Here is a 20929-nt window from a genome sequence, read left to right as displayed (position 1 = left end):
GGCCTGGCTGCAGAAGATGCTGCAGAAGACGTGGGCCAGCAAGGAAAGGCCTGGCTACAAGGTAAGTGGGTGTGGGGCACGTGGGGTAGATCCACACCTCCCATCCCCGCCCTAGCTTGATTTTTAGGTCTCAAAACTAGGGCTTATTTTTGGGGTAGGGCTTATATTAGGCCCAGCCCCAAAGATCAATCTAGGGCAGTGGTTCTCAACCTTTTTAATGCTGCGACCCCAACCGGTCGTAAGTCGAGGATTACCCAACCGGTTGTAAGTCGACTTTCCCTGCCCGGGAGCACCACGCATGTGTGGTACCGCCCCCTGTGCCGGCCAAGGTGTAGCTGGCAAGGGGCAGTGATGGCGCAGGGTGACCACTGGCTGGGCCACCAGCTGGCCCAGCCCAAGGGAGGTAAGACACCCGCCGGGCCCCATGCGCGCCAGCAACCCTCCCTGCGCCCGCCGGCCTCCCACCTACCACCCCTGGCCCTCTTACATTTTTAGTAGTTGCTCAGCAGGGAGGGGTGGAAGCTTCCAGACAGCTCGCCTTCGCTGCAGACAACTTGCAGCACCGTTTGCAGACTGGGACTTTTGGCAGGCTCAGCAGGGCAGAGACAGCCTGGACAATTCCTACTGGCTTTTGAAAGCCAATAGAATTAGACTCTATTCAAGAGAGTATTCTATTGGCTTCCAAAAGCCAATAGAATAAAAGGGAGTAGCACAGCTAAGGAAAAGGGGGAAAAATGGCAGACTGCGTTTGGCGATCCCGTGAAATGGTCGTTCGACCCCAAATGGGGTTGCGACCCATAGGTTCAGAACCGCTGATCTAGGGCTTCTTTTGGGGGTAGGCCTTACTTCTGGGAAAACAGGGTAGACATCTGTTTGGAAGAACAGCAGCAAGATCTGTATGTGCGGACTGGGATGGACGTCAAGGGGATACAACAAGGTACAGTATCTGTTTTCGGTGTAATAGGAAAATCTATGGCATAAGGGCAGGATCTTCTTGCCTATGCCCTCATGGGAGGAAGTGCTGCAACTTTACCATGACATTGAGACGGTTGGGCATGGGGGAGTCTTCAAGACCTTACTCAAAAATCTAAGAGACTTTTAGTGGCCTAGAATGGCAGCAGACCTCAAGGCTTCATAGTGTTATGCCATATATGCTGCCAGGCCAAGCCATAATGTGGGAAGCTGGTGGGCTTCTACAGCCCCCAGAAATGCATCCCCTACTCTTGGCATACAGTGTTATTGGCTGTAATATGATCTTTTTACTTTTACTAGAATTTTTACAGCTTTCAAACCAGTTATCAGGTTTTTAATGTCAGCAATTGAAACAGCTAACCATTTCATTAAGGAAGACTCATAGGTTTTTGGACATTATAGGCTTATGTTGGAGTGATAAAGTGAATTTTACAAGAATTATATAACTGTAATAAGCTCTAAGTAGACTTAAACTAATTGTAGGAAACCAAAGAGGTTAAATCAGAAGTTGGCATTAATAATAAAATATCAAGTACTATACAGTACCGAGCTGACTTTTTTGAAAGCCTTGAATAATCTGGACATACTATGAAATCAGTTACAATAAATTTTAAGGTAAAAGATTTTAAGTCTCAAGTGCATGAGCTTTTCTGACTTCCACTTAGCTCAGATGTAAGGATGGAATCATATGTGCTTTATGATAATCAGTCATTATAATTTACTTAAGGGTAACTCGCTGGTTTAAAACAACAGCGAGGGAGATTTTTAGCCAGAGAGTTGCATTCTTTTCTTGTTTATCTTTACAGCAGTTTGGCTTGAAGAAGTCTCTGATGACAGTTAATGCAGAGTTGTTGTTTTTCTAGATATATTGCTGAGACAGGGATAAACTGATGGCAATTGCAGTAGAGATAGTCCTTGACTTACAACCACAATTGAGACCAGAACTTTCATTGGTACGTGCTGCAGTTAAGTGAGTCATGCCTGATTTTACAACCTTTTTTGTTGCGGTCATTAAATGAATTCATCTTTCCCATTGCCTTTGCTTGTCCAAAGCCACTGAGAAGGTTGAAAGTAATGAACATGTCACCCCAGAATGCTGCAACTGATGTAAATACATGCCACTTGCCAGTGTCTGGGGCGGGGGCACACTGTGACAATCATAAGTGTAAGGACCGCTTGTAAATTACTTTTTTCAGCCCATTATAACTTTGAATGGTTCATAAGTCAAGGATTACCTGTGCAGAAGAGAGGAATAATGTCCTGTGTCCTATGATCTTCCTCTTCCATGTGAGATAAATATTTTTTATTAAGTGCAACTGGTATGATTGGAGGGAGAAGGTCAAAGTGTGCAAAATGTCAACTTTTTTTCTCTAACTGCAAGTCTTCATGTGGGAGCCTTTTTTGAAGACCAGTTGTGTTGAAGAAAGCATTTTATGGAAGAGTAGCTTAGCATGGAGGCTTTAGTTAATGTCTCTTCCCCAAATGCAATTCTTTTGAATAAAGAACATTTTATCTTTTGGAACCATATCCAAATAAAGAAGTGGAAGATGAATTTTCATCATCATAGTAAGATAACATTGGTGTGGAGTTTTGAAGATTTGTTTTAAAATCTTCTCTCACTCTTGAAGATTACTGGATGGTTTTGAGTCAGTCACTCAAAGCCTAACCTATTTCAAATGTTAGTGGGAGAAAAAGTATTATATACTATATATTGCCTTGAGTTTCGGAAGGAAGGTTGATAGATAATGAGAAAGCAGAGTATCAAATACAGAGCCAGATTCAGGGTATTTGCTGTTCTAGAGTTAATTAAAATTGAATGTATGTAATATAAATTATTATAGCTTTTTTAGTGTAGGATCAGTCTCCATATCACCAGTTAATACAGACTAAAATTATAAACCACCCTTGAATACAGTTAAGGCAAAGATATTTGCAAACAAAGGAAATGCTAGCATCTGGACTTAACATATATGTGATAATTACTAATTTGGGTGAAATACTGAAATGCCAAGGTTATCATATTGCACTAGGAAAAAAAGTTTATAATGTCTTCAGTCTATAGTTTGAAATTCCAGATAGGAGCTACGAGTGGATAGAATGTTTATTGGCATGTTATTTGGTAGGTCTGAAGCTCCCTGCCCTACTTAGATTTTTAAAAACTATTAATTGAAAAAAGAATGAAAATGAATGGCATGCAGTTCAGTACTGTCCTTAAGCATAATTGTTATATCCAGCACTGCTTCTGGACCCCACATAGATTTTGTAGGTATTCTTATGGGGAAAAAATGGTGAGTAGCTACAATCAAATGCTTTGTCTTCTGGTATGAGGGTGTTCTGTGGTCACCGACACTCACCATGGTAACTATTTTGTTAGTACCCATAATGTGCTCTCAAAATTCCAAAGGTACTCACTGGACCCAAAAGGTTTGGGAGCCCAGTTTTACCATCTAAAGAATGAAGTTTCTTTTACACAAGCATGATTAAAGGAGCTTGGATAAGTATTGCTGAATGCATTTTCTTCCCTACACATGTATATACATGTGCACATCATCTTTGTATCTTATATAACTTTCTTTTCACAGGCAATAATTGCTTTTCTATGTCCTAGCTCCTGACACAATTTGTGGTGTGATTTTTCCTAAACTATACACATTAAAATTAAGAAAACAGAGGATTGACTGTTCTTGTTCTTTGCCTTTTCTCTAGTGGCTCAGAAGCTGTCTTTGAATGAACCCTCGTTTATTTGCTATTGAGAGAGGCATTAGTGTTTTGGCTCACCAAGTACATGTGAGAGGGTAAGCACATTGGAATGCACTTCATTATAAGTGTCTCAATGAAAACATGATTCTGATATTCTGGTAGCATACTCAGCACACCACAAACATTTATCCTATAATATTAATAAGCATTAATGCTTTTTAACGCTATATTTAATAGGTGACAAAATCCCCAGCAAGACTAAATCTTCAGTTATGGTGCTATGGCTATTACTTCACAGTCACACATTCTTTTATTTTACTCTGCCAGTATTAAACAACTTTAGAAGCAAGTAACACCTCTTTTGGTTTTTACTCCTTTTACTTATCACAAGACATCCAATAGATTTCTACTCAAATCAGGACTGGAATATTGCAGACATCCTGAAGTTGCTGAATTACCATAATATACAACTCCAGCAAACTTAAGCAGTGGTCAGGAATGATGGGAATTATAATTCAGTACCTAAATGGTCTCAGCAGCATCTCCTGTGCTGAAAGTAGAAATAAGTTCTCATATCTACTAAAAATTAGAGGAAAACCATAACACCATTTTTATTTCCCTAGGTTGTAGTACTGAGTTTACTTTCTGCAGCATTTCAGTGTTAAGAGAAATTATTAACAGCAGCTTTGATACAAGAATACAGCCTTGGCCACTGGTTGTATTATATTTTCTTCTCTTAGTGGTGTTGCTTTCTTACTTAAGGACAGCTTAGTGCTGATAGTTATTAGGCCTAGCTTAGAATTTGGTAATGGTGATGATATTCTGCAGAACTACCTTGAAGTACCCTAAAACCTGGTGAGTTTAGTTTCATAACATATGGCTATCTAACCTTTGTGTGAACACATCCCCTGAAATGGAGGCTACCTCATCTCTGAGAAATCATTTGCTCTTTCCAAGCTGCCAGGAAATGTTTTGTGCATCATGTAAACAAATAATCCATTCTTTGCACTAATGGAGCATAGAAATGACAAGTAGGAAACCTGTGTATATTTGGGTGCATTTGCTTAAGTGTCTGTGCAGATATAAACTCAAAGGTATAGAAATCTGGAATGTTAGAAAGCTTGCAGGATGGATTTAACCTCAGTGTGATCATAAATGGTTTGATAGGACATTACTACAACAGATAGAGTTACCAGCATTATAAATGTCTCTTTCTTGGCTTTTTTGGGAGGGTTGGTAGGATGGCTTTTGCTATAAACACACTCAGCAGCATAAACTTTGGTAACCAACTCTAAGTGGTGTGTATGATATACTATTTATGTAATTATGCAAACTAATTGCTGTATGGGGCTTTGTGACAGATTCCCCTCCCCTTCTATTTATCATTGCATGATTTTTACATAATACTTGAGACCGGTTGTCGGTAAGAGGTCACTTAAACACCAAGAATAATACATTAAGAGCCAGATTTCAGAATTTAAACTCATCCTTGCTTAGGGCACTTTAAAGTTGCAGCTCTTCAGCTGGGAGATCTCCAATTAGTGCAGAACAAACTCGAGCGCACACAGGCTTGCGTGTCAAACAAGCCATCGTTGGCACGCAACCATTCCCAAGGTTCGGCTTCCTTTCCTTTTTCCTGAAATTTGGCGCGAGCAACGGAAGGGGTCGGAGTCACATGGATGCAACGCTTTTGATTAATGTCCAGGGGCTGCTCCTGCTGTGATCCTCCAAACCTCTTTGCTCTGCGGAGGAGGCCGCTCATTTCCTACAGGCAGGGTCCCTCTTCCTTACTGGAAAAGAGCCCTTACTGGTGGGCGGGAAGAGGAAAGTTGCTGCATAGCCCGGGAGCCTGCCTTAGTCCCTTAGGTGCCCTCTCCGTAAAGGAAGCGCGCGGGCGCTTGGATTGTTTTCTTTTCCGAACTTCGTAGGGGGTAGGGGGTGGGTGGCAGTGGGGTCTTTTTCCTCGACGGCCGCCTTAGGAAGAAAGAGAAAAGTTCTAGCGGCGCTTCTTTTGGAGAGGAGAGAAATAATGACAGAAGAAAGCAAAGGGGAAGGGAAAGGCGAGAGCGGGAAGGACCCGGAGAAGCAGCTGCGCCTGCGGGTGTGCGTTTTGAATGAGCTGCTGAAGACGGAGCGCGACTATGTGAACACCTTGGAGTTTTTGGTGTCGGTGAGTTACATTTCCTTCTCCCCCCCCCCCGCCTTTTCCTAGCTAGCTGTGTACAAAGAATTGCCCTGTCTTCCCTCCCCCCCTTCTCCCCCTTGCCAAGCTTGACAGCGGAGAGCGGGATAATGAATGCGAAGGTAATAAATCTGCAGGGTCTGCTAATGTGAAATGAAAAGATGCCGCTTGCGATTCTTTGAGGCGTCGAGGTCAGCAACGTTTGGAAAGGAATGCATATCTTAGAAGCGCATCTTGGATTTCTAGTGGCCGTGGACAGTCTTAGTTGATGTGTAAACAGGAAGAAAAAATAACGTTTGGAGCAAACAAGCTGAAATCTGGGCTTCCTACCAAAGGCCATTTCCTAGCAGATAACTTCTCAGCGTTCATGGAGTGAAAAAGAAAATCAGGCTCGCTGAGTTTACGATTACGAATGTGTTAACTATAGAAGTATATCGTTTCAACTTTAAACTCTTTATATTGTCCTGTGCTCTGATAGGGGATAACCAGAGAAAAAGTACAAAGGAGGTGAGGTGGTTGATCTACAGCATCTGTGTAATATTAAAGTCACATGTACTCTAGCATTTACTCTTATTCCCGTTTGAAATCCTCCTGCTCAAATTTTGTTTTGGTAATGGTTGGTGACTGATTATTGAGAAAAAAATGGCAGGGAACTTAGTGCATCCATTTAAATTAATGCCACTTAAGATGGTCCTTTGTACTTAAGCGTATGTGATTATTGTTTAATGACACTTAAAATACCATTTCAATAGGTCTACTTTGATTAAGTCTAGGTCCAACTCTAGGGCTTAGATGCACACATCACAGTAACCCAAAATTTATGTTTTAAAGTTTTGGATTAATGTGTGAACTTAAACACTGTATTTTTAACTTGCAATTTAATCATATATAATATAATCATATATAATCACTTCACATTTGATTTACTTTGCAAACAAAGGCTGAGTAAGTCTTAAAAAATAAGATAATTTTAAAAACATCAATTTTATGTACTTCTTGGGCAGAGGTTTTTCTAGAATCAATATAATAGAATATGGTTTTGCATATGGATAAAGTTGTCTCATGGAACAAAAATAATTTAAGGATTATATTATAAACATCAACTACATTATCTTCAGGATTTATTGGCAGCATAATTAAAAAGTAATCAAGTTATCTGGTTGGTTCTGTAGAGTGCCTGCCATAGTAGGCTTCACATTTTTCTTCTTTTCCCCCTCCCCTCTTCATCCTGTCTGAAGGGGAAATATTTCAAATAGCAAACTTCCTGTTTAGTTTTCTGATGTATGTGGAACTTTCTGCTGATTATCATGTGAGAGAAAATGCTTTGCTTGTCTGCTGAAAAGAACATGAAGTAAAATATGATCTATAAAACAGCTTTGAAGTCTATTCTGGTAAACTCTGAGTACATCAATACATATTAGTATATCTAATTGAAAACATTGTAATTTGTCATTTGGTTTTACATGAAAGTTACTTTTGGGGGGGGGGTTTCTACTGGGATGTACCTGAACATCAAAATCCAGCTTGTTTTAACTGGATTTACATATTAAACATCCTGATCTATTTCTTCAGATTGTTTCTCTCATTTTATAGCTCTGTATCATAGGCTATATGTGGTCCACAGCCCCAATTTTCTAGCCCCAGAGGTTCTTCAAAATTACACAAATGAAATTTGGTACAGAAACTGCCAAATTTTAGCAGCATAGTTACTCAACTTTTTAATGCAAAATACCAAATGTGTATAAGTGCAATTATTTTATCATTTAAACTGTTCAGCCTTGCCCCAAACAGGCCAACTCTTTCATCCCTCTAGAAACATGAATGGCCATACCCTCTTCAAGAGCTTAGAGGACAAACTGCTTCTCCCTAAATTACAGTGCAGATGCCATGCCTTCTTCCATCCCATTTGACCAGTCAATCCATTATTACTTTCTGCTCTTTTTGCTTGGTGAGATTTTTTTCATTTTCCATCCTCCATGAAATAATCGGACCCATTTTCTTCTATATCATGCTTGAAAGCTTTTGCCCATGTCACAAAACACGTACAAACCATAATTTGGTTTAGGTTTGGTATGTTATGTGAACCCAAGCACTGTGATTTCTAAGCCGTAATTAATGGATAAATGCACAAGTTTTCAACATTTATTCTGCTAGGATGCCTTCAAACTAATATATATATATGGTTAATAGTACTACTGCAATTATGGCTACTACTAGTATTTGTATGGATATCAATAGCTCTTGAAAAAATTATACTTTCTCCAAATGTGTAAACTTTATGGCACCGTACTTTAAAAGGCTCAAATGCCAGTTCCCATCAGTTCCAGTCAGCTGGGAAATGAAGCACAAGAAAAGATGTCTGGAGCACCATTGGAGTAAGTATGACTGGACACTGGTAAAAGCCCATATTAGGGATTATCTCGTGGCAGTAATGGTCAAATATCAGTATTTTTCTGTCCTTATTGTGTCCATCAATAGCCATCCAGCAATTCTGGTAAGACTAACCTAATCCCTATTGGGTCATTCTGAAGATTATTTAAGCTGTATGAAGGATAACGTCATTCAGATTTATTTTGATTTGGATTCTGACTAGCCAGGACAGGCTAGGTACCTGGATATGATGAGTTTGAGCCAGTGCTTTCTGAGAAAGTGGAGAAGATTTTTCTTTGTGGTCAGCTTTTTCTTTCTGGACCTGTCTTGGTTTGCAGAAGTGGCCAGGGGACTCACAGTTGTGGTATCAGCTTCTCTAAAGGAGGGGATGGTTCCTCTTGTCTTGAAAATGGTAGTGGTTCACCACTTCTCAAGACGTTGCCCTTGGACCCAGTGCTTTTCAACAGTTACTGTTGGGGAATTACTTTTTTGTGAAAGAGGAAGATTATTTGGAAAGTGGCCAGTCTGTAGGTAAGGAGAACCCTGGAAGAAATGGGTTATTTAGACCAGTTTCAGTTAGGTTTCAGGCTGGAATTTTTACTAAGACAACTTGGTCACTCTTATTGATAACCTCTGGCAGAGTTGGGATGGAGATGGTACATCCATCCTTGATGTCTTTGATCATTGGCTTTCAGATACACTCAACCATGGTATTCTTTAAGCCAGTCCATGGGTTGATAAATTGAAGTACTGTTTTACGGTGGTTCTCTTCTTTTCTCTGGGGCCCGTTACAATTGGTTGGGGGAGCATAGTTTATTTTCTATGTCCCTCATTTGTAGAGTGCTACAAGTTTCTAGTCTCTCCTCTCCTTTTCAATATCTACATGAACCCATAGGATAAAATCATCCTCTGCTTTGGTTTTGGTATCATCAGTATATTGGTGATAGCCAAAGATATCTTTCAACCCTAGTCCAGTCAAGATCTGTCCTAATGCCTGGAGGCTGTGTGGGTTTGGAGGAGGAATTGTATCCAATTCAGTCCAACTATGACTGAGTGGCTGTGGGTGTTTTGGGCTACTTGATCTGAGGATATTCCATATTCTCCTTTCAATATTGATGCATAGATTGGTCCTTCAGACAGTCACTCATGACCTTGTCACTTTATCACTTGACTACTGCAACACACTCTATGTGCGGCTGTCCTTTGACCACCCAGAAGCTTAACTCATCCACAATGTGGCCATAGAAGGAATAATAGATACTACTACTACTACTAATATACCTATGTAACAACTTTGTTTCACAAGCTGCATTGGTTATCAGTTTGCTCCCATGTGTGATTCAAGGTGATGATTGTTACCTATAGAACACTGCATATCATACAGCCTTGAGGGACCACTTGTCTCTCCTAGCACCTGCCAGGCTGATTTGATCCTGCAGGATAGCTGCACTTAGTTTTTTTTTATTAAATGTCATCTATCGGAATTCCAAAAGTACAACGTCTCTGTAGCAGCACCTGCCCACTGGAATGAGGATTCCCCCAATATCTAGATGGCCTCCTTTCTATTATTATTTAGATCTGGCTGTTCACCTTACTCTTTAGCATCAGAGATGGTGAAACTGGAGGAGGTTGAAGTACCAAGGCAGCAGGGGAAAAAAGGCCTTCTCTTGGCTCATGGGACATCAGACTCTCTGGTGACATGGAGACTGAGCATGTTTGGGCCCTAAACAGATTCTGTCTGTTGCTTCTGCACTCTAGGACTTCATGCCACTGAAAACTGCTGACGATGATGAGCAAATGTGCCATTTTTGGCAGCAGTTACAAAAAGTGGAGACTTTAGTTCCTTGCTATCTTCTCAGCTCTAAAGAAGTGCTTCTTGGAGTGCTCTTCATTCTTTTCTCCTCATTTCTTTTATATTGGGCATGTGCACATGCTATTGTCTCTTGCCTTCTTTTGGATCAGAGCTCTGCAGAATCTGCAATCTCTGTCTCTTCCCTTCTGACCCATCTGGAAACCTAGAAATAATAATCCCCCCGAAGAGGATCATCTTCCACAGTTTGAGAATTCCTGGAATAGTATCATATGAATCCAGAAAACTATAGCTTAATTCAATTCATTATACTTATGAAATCATGACTAATTTGTTTACATTTTAGTGCAGTGCTTGCCATTGTGTAATGAAGCTGTAGAGGCAATATTACAGCTTGGTGGTGATGGTGGTAGTAGTACTATCATATTTGAATACAAAAAAGACTATGTTGTGAAGATATTCCTAGACCTAGATAAAGGTTCAACAGCTAGCTTTTCAGTAAATCTTGAAAATCTAAATGTCATCTGGATTTTCATGCTTAACAGGGAAAAGAGAAAATAATTTGAAAGATGAATTTAAACATTTATAGGTACAGATGTATATCTAGATCAGTGATTCTCAACCTTTCTAATGCCGTGACCCCATAATACAGTTCCCCATGTTGTGGTGACCCCCAAGTGGGTGTGGCCACCAATAAGAGGGAGTAGGACAGCTAGGGAAAAGGGAAAAAAATGGCGGACAGCATGGTTTGGTGACCCCCGTGAAATGGTCATTCGACCCCAAATGGGGTCCCGACCCACAGGTTGAGAACCACTGATCTAGATGCATATCTACTACTGTGTTTCCCTGAAAATAAGACCTATCTTGAAAATAAGTCCTAGCTTTATTTTTATGTTTGTGTCTAATATAAGCCCTACCCCCAAAATAAGCCCTAGTTAAGATCCCGCCCATTCTGTCCCACCATCTGGTTGTACGAGGTGAGGTGAGGCACATGTGTAAAAATCAAACTAGGGCGGGGGCAGGGGGGATAGAGCTGCCCTACGCGCCCCGCACCCATTTGCCTCATGGCCCTCGCAGCCAGGCCTCCCATGCCCCAACATGCCTCGCCTTGTGGCGGCAGCACCATCAGCAGCAGCCCTATCCAGCAAGCAGAATTTATAGAAAATAAGCAGAAGACAATATTAAGTTAGTTGTAATTTATCATTATATGCTGAAAATGCTTTTGACACATAGATAACGTATGCTGTATTAAATAGATTTGGATTTTCTTCATAAAAATTCATAAAATGGATCAAGCTATTATAGAGTCACCCACATCTGAAATAAATAGTTAATGGTATTTTCTGCTACTTTTCTTTTATTTAAAACAGGGGAGTCAAACTGCCGGCCCACGGGCTGGATGCGTCACGAGGAAACTGCACCCACCCCATTGCCAGCACTGGGGAAAAAGTTCTGATACGTTGTGCGACGTCATGTGACGTCATGAGTTTGACATGTCTGATTTAAAGGAACTAGACAACAATGTCAAATTTCACCCTTGCTCTTTTATATTTGTGTGGAACATAAAGATTTAAAGAGTAATACATAATTTAGTTGAATATAAAATGGCTTTATTTACAGATGATCCCATCCCAAGGACCATCTATAACAGTGGTTCTCAACCTGTGGGTCGGGACCCCATTTGGGGTCGAACGACCATTTCACGGGGGTCGCCAAACAGCTTAGTCCGCCATTTTTTCCCCCTTTTCCTTAGCTGTGCTACTCCCTTTTATTCTATTGGCTTTTGAAAGCCAATAGAATAGACTCTCTTGAATAGAGTCTAATTCTATTGGCTTTCAAAAGCCAGTAGGAATTGTCCAGGCTGTCTCTGCCCTGCTGAGCCCGCCAAAAGTCCCATTCTGCAAACGGTGCTGTACCAGTTGAGTAGTCCTCGACTTACGACCAGTTGAGTAGTCCTCGACTTACGACCGGTTGGGGGTCACGGCATTAAAAAGGTTGAGAACCACTGATCTATAAGGAGCCCTCTGGACTAGCCCAAGTCTTTTCACCAGCTCTACTTTCCTTCATGGTTATTTATTCCACTAAAAGCAAAGCCATCTTAGTCTTCCATTACTCCCTGGAAGTCTAAAAAAACTTCCAGTATTATCTTCATAAGATAATACTGTCTTGAATTAGATAGATAATATATACAGTATGGCAACTGGACAATATAAATAAATTCTGTGTATCATTATAGTTAACAGACTGATATTGCAACATGATTACACTTGCTAATTTTGAGTGGATTGCTTATAGACATAGGCTTTGTATGCATATGTGTAATGAAATATAGGACTCATACAAAAACAGTAGGTTAAAAAAACAATAGCGTAAGTGTAATGTAATATTATATATAGACTTGTCTAATGCAACTTGTGCATGCATACACACACACACACACACACACATATATATACACATACACACACTAGTTGCATTAGACAATTATGTACAGAATTATAATTGTTTACTTTTGAATGATGCTATATATTTTAATTTTAATTTTTTTCATTTTGTTTTTACTTATTTTTAATCACTTGTTAGTTTTTTTTTATAATGTATGTATCTTTGTGTTATGTTCCTTTTTTCCTTTGTTTTCTTAATTAAAAGCAATAAAGATTATTTAAAAATGCTTCCAGATTAAAAAACAATGTTTTGTTCTTGGCTTCTGAGTTTTAAAAGAAAAATTCTTATTGTTAGAAGAAAAAAAATAGGCCACTCAGTAAATATTTGCTAAATGTATTCTACAAAATACTTCAAAGTGTAAAATAATTTGACTGCTCATTTGCTACTCTAGGTTTGTGATGTTGTGTGAATGTAGCATAATCCTAGAGTAGGTTAAAGGAGATTGTCACAGGAACATCAAACAGAAGTCTGTACTACAATTAGGGAAAATTAACTTTAATTCATAATAGCCCTGTTTAGGTTAAATTGTCCCAGTCAGTCATGTTACATGAACATGGGAGATGAATTATTTTATTGTTTATATTTATTATTTCAACATATACATAGTTGTCCATCTCAAGTATATAATTAACCCCCCCATCAAAAATCAAAATATGCTATAAGAACACATAAAAACATATAAAAATTATATAGGGTTACCCCTTCTTTCTACTGCCAACAGAGAGAAGACCATCTAGGAATCTAGAAAAAAAGAGGCTGATTTAACCTTTTGTCCCTCTGATTGTCTATGAAGATTCTCAGTCATCCAGGTCATAGTTATCCAAAGGTGCTTTTTCATGAGGCAACTGGACTTTCTTGTTATTCTTTGAAGACGTTTCACTTCTAATCCAAGAAGCTTCTTCAGCTCAGCGTGGATGGTGGCAAAAATCCTTCCATTCCCTACCATCCAGGCAGAGCTGAAGAAGCTTCTTGGATGAGAAGTGAAACGTCTTCAAAGAATACCGGTAATAAAAAAATCCAGTTGTCTCGTGAAAAAGCACCTTTGGGGTCACTCTGATTGCTTTAGCTTTTCACATATGCAGTCTGATTTCACTGTCACGAAGGTTGTGATGTGGACAGAAAAGGGATGCAGATGACCAGACTTTTTCCCACTGCGTCTGTCTGTGCTGGTTTTTGGGGACTTTTTTTCCTCAAACAAACCAAACCAGGAAATCTTCCCTTGTGTTTGTTGGGCTTCCTGCCAGGATAGATGCTTCCTGTTAAACTGCATACCATCTAGTGCTGGTTAAGTATTTATGCAGGAGTAATGGCAAATTGGGCCAAAATAGTCTTGTGAATGCAGCTAGTGGATCCTAAGTAGCTAATGGTCAAAATGACTTCAGCCTCCTACAAGTTTATGTGAACCGCATAAACATTTATACTAAATTAAATAAAAAAAGCATATTGCTTTCTGTCGGTACCATTTGCATCATTCATATTTTCTGCTCTGAATATTTCTTTGAAAGGTGGATATCAAATGAATAAAATGTCCTAGGGCAGGCAAGATAAGTTGTGAATCATTCTTTGAGCTTCCCAGACTATTTTGTTGCCTCTATTTATGATTCATATTAAAAGCTGCTCCTCTGAAATACTGTCCACTGGTCTTGGAATCTTTTGCAAAATTATACTAATAATAAAAATATGTGGCTCTCATTGTTGATTATTATCTTGCCACAGGAAGTATCTGTCAAAATATGGCATTCTCATATACAAAGGAAGTGAAGGAAAAGGGCTGATGAATTGTCCCAATTTGTTTCTCTCTCCTTGCGCCAAATATCATGAGACAGGAGGAAAACTGCTACCAGTCATTGTCTTGAATGTGGGATGGTGTGAAGATTAAGGGAGGTTTAAGTTTTTGAAAACTTCAAATACGTAGATAAAAAAGAGGCATAAGAGATTTTACATTTCTAATTTTAAATGCCTTATTTTAGGATTGCATCACAGTGTATCTTTGCAGTCTGTAGTCTGACATTTAGAAGCTTTGACTTCCCAGTTCAAAACAAATCACTACTACTTCAGCTTCAGTAGCTCATTCCAGCTTATTCAATCAAAAGTTCTGTTCCTCTTTCCCTGAGCTGCAGGCAGAAATAGTTGTGTCAAGCCCCTATCAGCAGAATATGAGCCAAAAAGAAAGATTTTCAATGCACTTCGTTAATTAAGCCTATTGATAAGAAGGTAAGGGGTTAATATAAGAATCTTGGAAGTTGAATAAGCCAATACAGGTATTCCTTGATTTACGACCACAACTGAGCCCCAAATTTTTGTTGCTAAGTGTGACATTTGTTAAGTGAATTTTGCCCCATTTCCTGTCACACTTGTTAAGTGAATCACTGCACTAGTTAAATTAGTAACATGTTAAGTGAGTCCAATTTCCCCATTGACTTTGCTTATCAGAAGATCGCAAAAGTTGATCACATGACCCTGGGACATTGCAACTATCATAAATATGAGTCAGTTGCCAAGCATCTGAATTTTGATCATGTGACCCTGGGGATGCTGCAATGGTCATGTGAAAAACGTTTATAAGACTTTTTTCAGTGCCATTGTAATTTCGAATGGACACTAAATGATCTGTTGTAAGTCGAGGAGTACCTGTACTCTAGCATTCATTTATTAGTGAATTCATTCAGGTAGAATATCTAAGAGTGACTTGAACTTCTTTCCCAGAATGCAAAATCAAAGGACCAATTTTTTTCCCTCAGATAAGAGTGATATTGAAATATAGGGTTTTTGGGGGGAAATATTTAACGGTACTAAATATTTTAGTTTAATTTAGATTAGTTTGCAATATTTATGTCATTATTTTTGATATCTCAATAAGAGATTATTATTTCTGGTAATGTTTAAAAACTTTTTAAAAAATTGCAATGTTTAATTGTTCAAGGAGTGATGAAGCGAATTTGAGAAAGGGAAAGGGGAATTATTTAAATATGTTGATAGCTATCATAGTTACATTTTATTGCACTTTAATAAAAATTATTGGAAAAAAGACTGATAATTAAGATTTGCAGATATTTGTGTTCTTTTCCTAACCAGAAAGTCAGCCCCAGAGATCAGGAGACAAATTTGCAGCAAATCTTGGGTGATTTAAAAACTTGCATTTTTTTCTTTATTTGTTTAAAACATAAATCCATCCAGCAATAGCTTGTTTGCTTTATGTTTCTCAAATGCTGCCAAGATGTTGAGCATCTGTCTTTGTGTACTTGTATATTGTTGACAGCCAGGTGCTGCTATAGTTCATGTAGCAGTAGGATGATTCTGCAGCTTGTTGACCCCTGCTTCAGTTTGAGGAAACTGCTGCCTTCTGTGGGATTTTCTATATATGGCTGAATGTTAGGAAAGTTAGAGCAGAAGGCTGGAACTTCCACAGCTATTTGGCATGTTCAGTAGAGAGAGCCCAACACGACAATGGAGAGTGTCTAGGAGAGTGCTGAGTTAATGTTTTCTGCAGGAGAGCAATTTTGCTTGCCTCCTTTAGGTTCCAACTTTCATCCTTTCTAGACAATAGAACAGGAGAGGTTGAGCCCATTAAGGAAAGAGTGACTTGCACACAATGCACTGTCTTTTCCCTTTCTGGCCTGAAAGACAGGCGTTGGCTTTTACTGTACCAAATGAGGCAGTTGTCTGGTTTCCTGGCACCAGCTATGTCCTTTTTTTTTTTTTTACTTTGAGCGTAGTGGACAAGGAATCCAAATTGTGCAAACTGGCCAAGGAACTATATCAGGAACAAGGTCAGCTCTCCAAAATGTATCTCATGGTGTAATGGACAAAAGAGGATAGGTGGAAACCTGTCCTTCCCTATTCCACTCTTGGAAGGGATATGTTAGGCTCTACTCCAGGGGTGTCAAACTGCCGGCCCATGGGCCGGATGCATCATAGCAAAACCGCGCCCACCCCATTGCTGCCAATGGCAAAAAAGTCACGATACATCACAACATGTCATGTGACATTGCGAGTTTGATATCCTTGCTCTACTCCATTCACCAAGCCCATGGAGGCATTCACCAAGCCCATGATTAAAAACAGCTTGACAAATAGGCTAGTAGGTGAATAATGAAGGGCTGGTTCCAAGAAAATAAATAATGATTTCCATTGTTTTATACTGGGAAAAAATACTTTAGGTTGCATAAGGCCAAGTTGATCTATGAGAACTTTGCTCATCAATAGATTTGGAAAGTAGATGATATTGTAGCTGATTTCCAGGCTCAGATTCAGGAGATAATTTTGCAAGCCGTCAGTGACAAGCCTCTCCATTATCAGTGAAAATAAGTGCCTCCTAGCTCAGGGGTAGGCAACCCAAAACACTCAAAGAGCCACTCGGACACATTTCCCACCGAAAACAAAACACTGGGAGCCGCAAAACCCTTTTGATATCTAAAATTAAGATAACACTGCATATATCCTTTTTTACCTTTAATTTGTGTGTGTGTGTGTGTGTGTGTGTGTGTTTGTGTGTGTGTATATAAAATAAAGGTAAAAGAAGGATATGCAGTGTTATCTTCATTTTAAATATCAAAAGGGTCTCTCTCTGTCACTTTCCTCTCTCTTTCTCTCTCTCTTTCTCTGTCTCTCTCTTTTTCCTCTCTCTTTCTCTTTCCTTTCTCTTTCTCTTCTTTCTTTCCTCTTTCCTCTCTCTTTCTCTTCTCTTTCTCTTTCCTTTCTCTTTTCTCAATCTTTTTTCTCTTTCCTCTTTTTCTCTTTCCTCTCCTCCTCTCTTTCTCTCTTTCTTCTTTATCTTTCCTCTCCCTCTTTCTCTCTCTCCCTCTTTCCTCTTTCTCTCTTCCTCTTTTTCTCTCTTTCCTCTTTCCTCTTTCTCTCTCTTTCTCTCTTCTCGTTCTCTTTTCTCTTTCTCTTTCCTCTCTCCCTTTCCTCTTTCCTCTTTCTCTCTTTCCTCTCTTTCTCTTTCCTCTCTTTCCTCTCTCTTTCTCTTTCCTCTTTCTCTTATTTCTCTTTCCCCTTTCTCTCTTTCCTCTAACTTTCTCTCTCTTTCCTCTCTCTTTCTTTCCTCTCTCTTTCTCTTTTCTCAATCTTTTTTCTCTTCCCTTCTCTCTTCTCTCTCTCTTTCCTCTCTCTCTCTTCTCTTCCTTTCCTCTTTGTCTCTTTCCTCTCTCTCTCTCTCTCTCTCTCTCTCTCTCCCTCCCTCTCCCTCCAGGTGAAGAGAGAGAGAGAGAGCGACAAGCAGACGGTGCCAAACGAATGGGGAGGGGGAGCAGGATGGGCGGCAGCAGCTCCCAGCCGCCCCCCGCCACATTCTCAGCCGAATGGGCGGGGAGGGGGAGCAGGACAGGAGGCAGTGGCTCCCAGCCGCCCCCCCACCACGTCCTCAACCAAACAGGTGGGGAGGGGAGCAGGATGAGAAGCAGCGGCTCCCAGCCGCCCCCCCCACTGTGTCCTCAGCCGAACGGGTGGGGAGGGGCAGGACGGGAGGCAACAGCTCTGGTGGCGGCAGCGGCAGCTCCGGTGGTGGCCACTGCAGCATGGTCGGGGTCCCTGCCGCCCCCTGCCCAGCCCCCACCCCACCGCATCCTCACCCACTTCGCCGTTGCAAGAGGAGGGCGCTAAGGCTGGGTGCACCATGGATAGCCACACCGGCAATGGGGAGTGCCGCCGCGGGGATGAGGGGGGGTCCCGATCACCGCCAGCCCCACTGGCCTCACAGCCCAAGGTCTCCTCCTGCAGCACCGAGGGTGGCGGTGGCGGCTCCCCGAATGTAGCCGATGAAGGTGCCACCAATGGGGCTGAGGTGGGGCCAGGCAGTGGAGAGCCCTGCAGCAGCTAGGCGAGCTTCATGCCTGACTGCCGCCCCACCCGGCCTGGGGAGACACATGACCGGCTCGGCTTCCGGGGAGCAATGCCCACGCTGACTGCTGCCCCAGCCACGACTGCCACCCGGCCTGGCCTGGGGAGACATGTGGCTGGCTTGGCTTCCCGGGGAGCAATGCCGTGCCGGCTGCTGCCCCAGCCATGACTGCCGCCCGGCCCAGCCTGGGGAGACATGTGGCCGGCTCGGCTTCCCGAGAGTGATGCCCCCACTGGCCGTCGCACCAGCCATGACTGCCGCCTGGCCCGGGGAGACATGTGGCTGGCTCGGCTGCCCAGGGAGCAGCCCGGGGATGGCCCAGGAAGCGATCCCCCAGCCGAGACTGCCGCCTGAAACAAATAAGCCGGTGGGCACCACCTGCCCTTCGGCTGCTTCGCAGCAGTGCTCCATGGACTCAGAGCTCCCTCCCTCCCCCCACCACTGACTCTCTGTCTCCAGCTCTGCTGCTGCTTGGCCAATGGTCGCGCCGGCTGGGCATCGGAGGGGCTGCTCTCCCTCGGGGCCACGGTTTGTGGAAGGGCTGGCTCGCTCAGCGGAGGCTCGGGCGGGTTGCTCCCAGAGGGGATCTTGGGGCTTCTCCACACGGCTCCCCAGCCACATGCACCTCAGATGGGGCCAGCCCAGGAAAGGGACTTCCTGGCCGCCCTTCTCCCAGGGGGTGTGACACCCGGGCGCAAGGCCAATCAGGAGCCCTGCGAGAGGGCAAGTCGACATGAGAGAAAGAAAGAGAGAGAGAGAGAGAAAGTGCCCCTCTCTCTCCTTGTCTCTCTCTAAAAATGGTGGGGGAAGGCTCCGGAGCTGCAGGGGATGGCTCAAAGAGCCGCATGCGGCTCCGAAGCCGCGGGTTGCTGACCCGTGTCCTAGCTGGATCATGAGAAGGCTGTTAAAAAAATTAGAAAGTCTCCACTTTAATGTAGATGGGCATATACTATGTAAGAGATAGACTATTTAATACAACTCTTAATAACAGTGTCAGGATCAGTAATGAATGATAGCAGACCAGAGACAAGATGCATTATTCTGTGACAGTATGAGGATTTATCTGTAAAACAAATGTATTGTGTTGATGGGGTTATTCTGAAAAATAGATATTTTGAGAGAGAGTTATCAAAAGAATAATAAATAACACCTTTGTAAACAGAAACATTTTCCCCTTTGCAACATGAATTATTAAGGACATATAGGTTTCCAAATAACACAGAAATCGAGGACCAAATTTGTTATGTTAATACAATGTATTTTTTAATCTATCAAGACTTTTTCATAATTTAAGTCAGAACGTAACCTGGAATTAAATTTACATTATATATATATTATTTATCTGAATATATGTTCCATATCAACTTTCTATAAACATTGTTCAGAAAAATATGAATAATTTGTATGGTAATTGATGACTGCATAATAGTTTTCAAAACTTCGTGTTTTGTGAATGTTTTAAATGGAGAGGAAGAACTTCAGATGGCTGTGCTATTTGATAAGGCTGTGTGATTTCCTTTTCCTTTGCTTCATAACATGCCATTTGTACGGCAGATGCATCTTGTAAATATAACGGAAGTTAAAGCACAATGACCATAGAAAGTCAAAATTTCTTCCATTTGCTTCTAGTTTGTACTGTTCTTAATTTGTCTATTGTGTATGTGTGGGAAAAATATGAATGAATATTTGATGACTCAGAATTAAGTATCAGCACCACCTGTGTTCTTTATAAAATTAGAATTAGTTGTTTTTCTTCCTTAAAATAAAATTAAATGGATTTTATGCAAAAGAAAGTCCTTTTATTTTGAACTTTGGGCTGTAGTTCAACTAGAAACTGACAAACGTTAGACTGAGCCAATAATAGGCTCTGATAATAATTTTGAATATTATTGTTTCCAGATGGCATCTTATTTATCTGTCTGTCTGTCTTTCTCATGTATATATGTATGTAAATGTATGTATTTTTCCAGTGAAACCAGAATACAAGTGTATGTGTCTATGTTTATTTATAAAGTGTTTACAGTGTTTATAGGTAGTTTTATGGCTGTTCAAAGTTGCAACAGTGCTGAATGAGTGGTACTTATGATCAATTCTTGAAGTTCCAGTTGGTACACTACCCCATGATCATATGATACCAGTCTGGGTGTTTGGAAACCGCCTCACAGCAATTATGTGATCTCCATTTGTGACATTACCTGCTGGCTTTCCACAATTAAGGTGAATGAGAGAGTCAGGACTGAAGTCATATGTTGTTCAGGTACTGTAAGTCTCTCCCACCCAGTAGCAGCCATCGTAGGCCCCAAATCAATTTTATGTGCAGCTACATACACGCTCTTCTCCCCCTGGCAGCAGCCATCTCCAAACCCCAAATTGCTTCTGTGTGCCACTTACTTGCCTGCTGGCTGCTTGTGAACCACCTGGGACTTGCAAATTTCTGCCAGCTTCCCCACTGACTTTCATGTGGGATGCCATCAGGAATTGTGAGGTGGTCCTTGCTTAATGACCTTTGATTCTTGTTAACAATGGCAATAGGGATTGTCAGGACTGCCATTGGTAAGTGATGTGATCATGTGACATTGCGCTTTATGACTGCTTCACTTAGCAACAGATA

The 20929-nt window shown here is 41.2% G+C and overlaps 1 protein-coding gene across 6 annotated transcripts in view; it reads left to right on the top strand.

Annotated features, from left to right (window-relative positions):
* PREX2 (phosphatidylinositol-3,4,5-trisphosphate dependent Rac exchange factor 2) overlaps nucleotides 1–20929 on the top strand; it is a 188914-nt gene that overhangs the window by 70307 nt on the left and 97678 nt on the right. Inside the window, exon 1 of one of the 6 annotated variants that reach the window (XM_039335024.1) lies at nucleotides 5347–5842. The exons of 2 other annotated variants lie outside the window; for them this stretch is intronic. In XM_039335024.1, the coding sequence (XP_039190958.1) occupies nucleotides 5702–5842 (141 nt within the window). In that variant the 5' untranslated portion in view covers nucleotides 5347–5701. Of the gene's footprint in view, nucleotides 1–5346; nucleotides 5843–20929 lie in introns of those variants that run through there. 3 more of the 6 variants (XM_039334980.1, XM_039334971.1, XM_039334991.1) reach the window with 3 other exon arrangements.

The sequence above is a fragment of the Crotalus tigris genome, unplaced genomic scaffold (assembly GCF_016545835.1).
Source record: "Crotalus tigris isolate CLP2741 ecotype Arizona unplaced genomic scaffold, ASM1654583v1 scf7180000017546.9332058, whole genome shotgun sequence".
NCBI classification, from domain to species: domain Eukaryota; kingdom Metazoa; phylum Chordata; class Lepidosauria; order Squamata; family Viperidae; genus Crotalus; species Crotalus tigris.
This window is presented reverse-complemented; position numbering and strand designations above follow the sequence as displayed.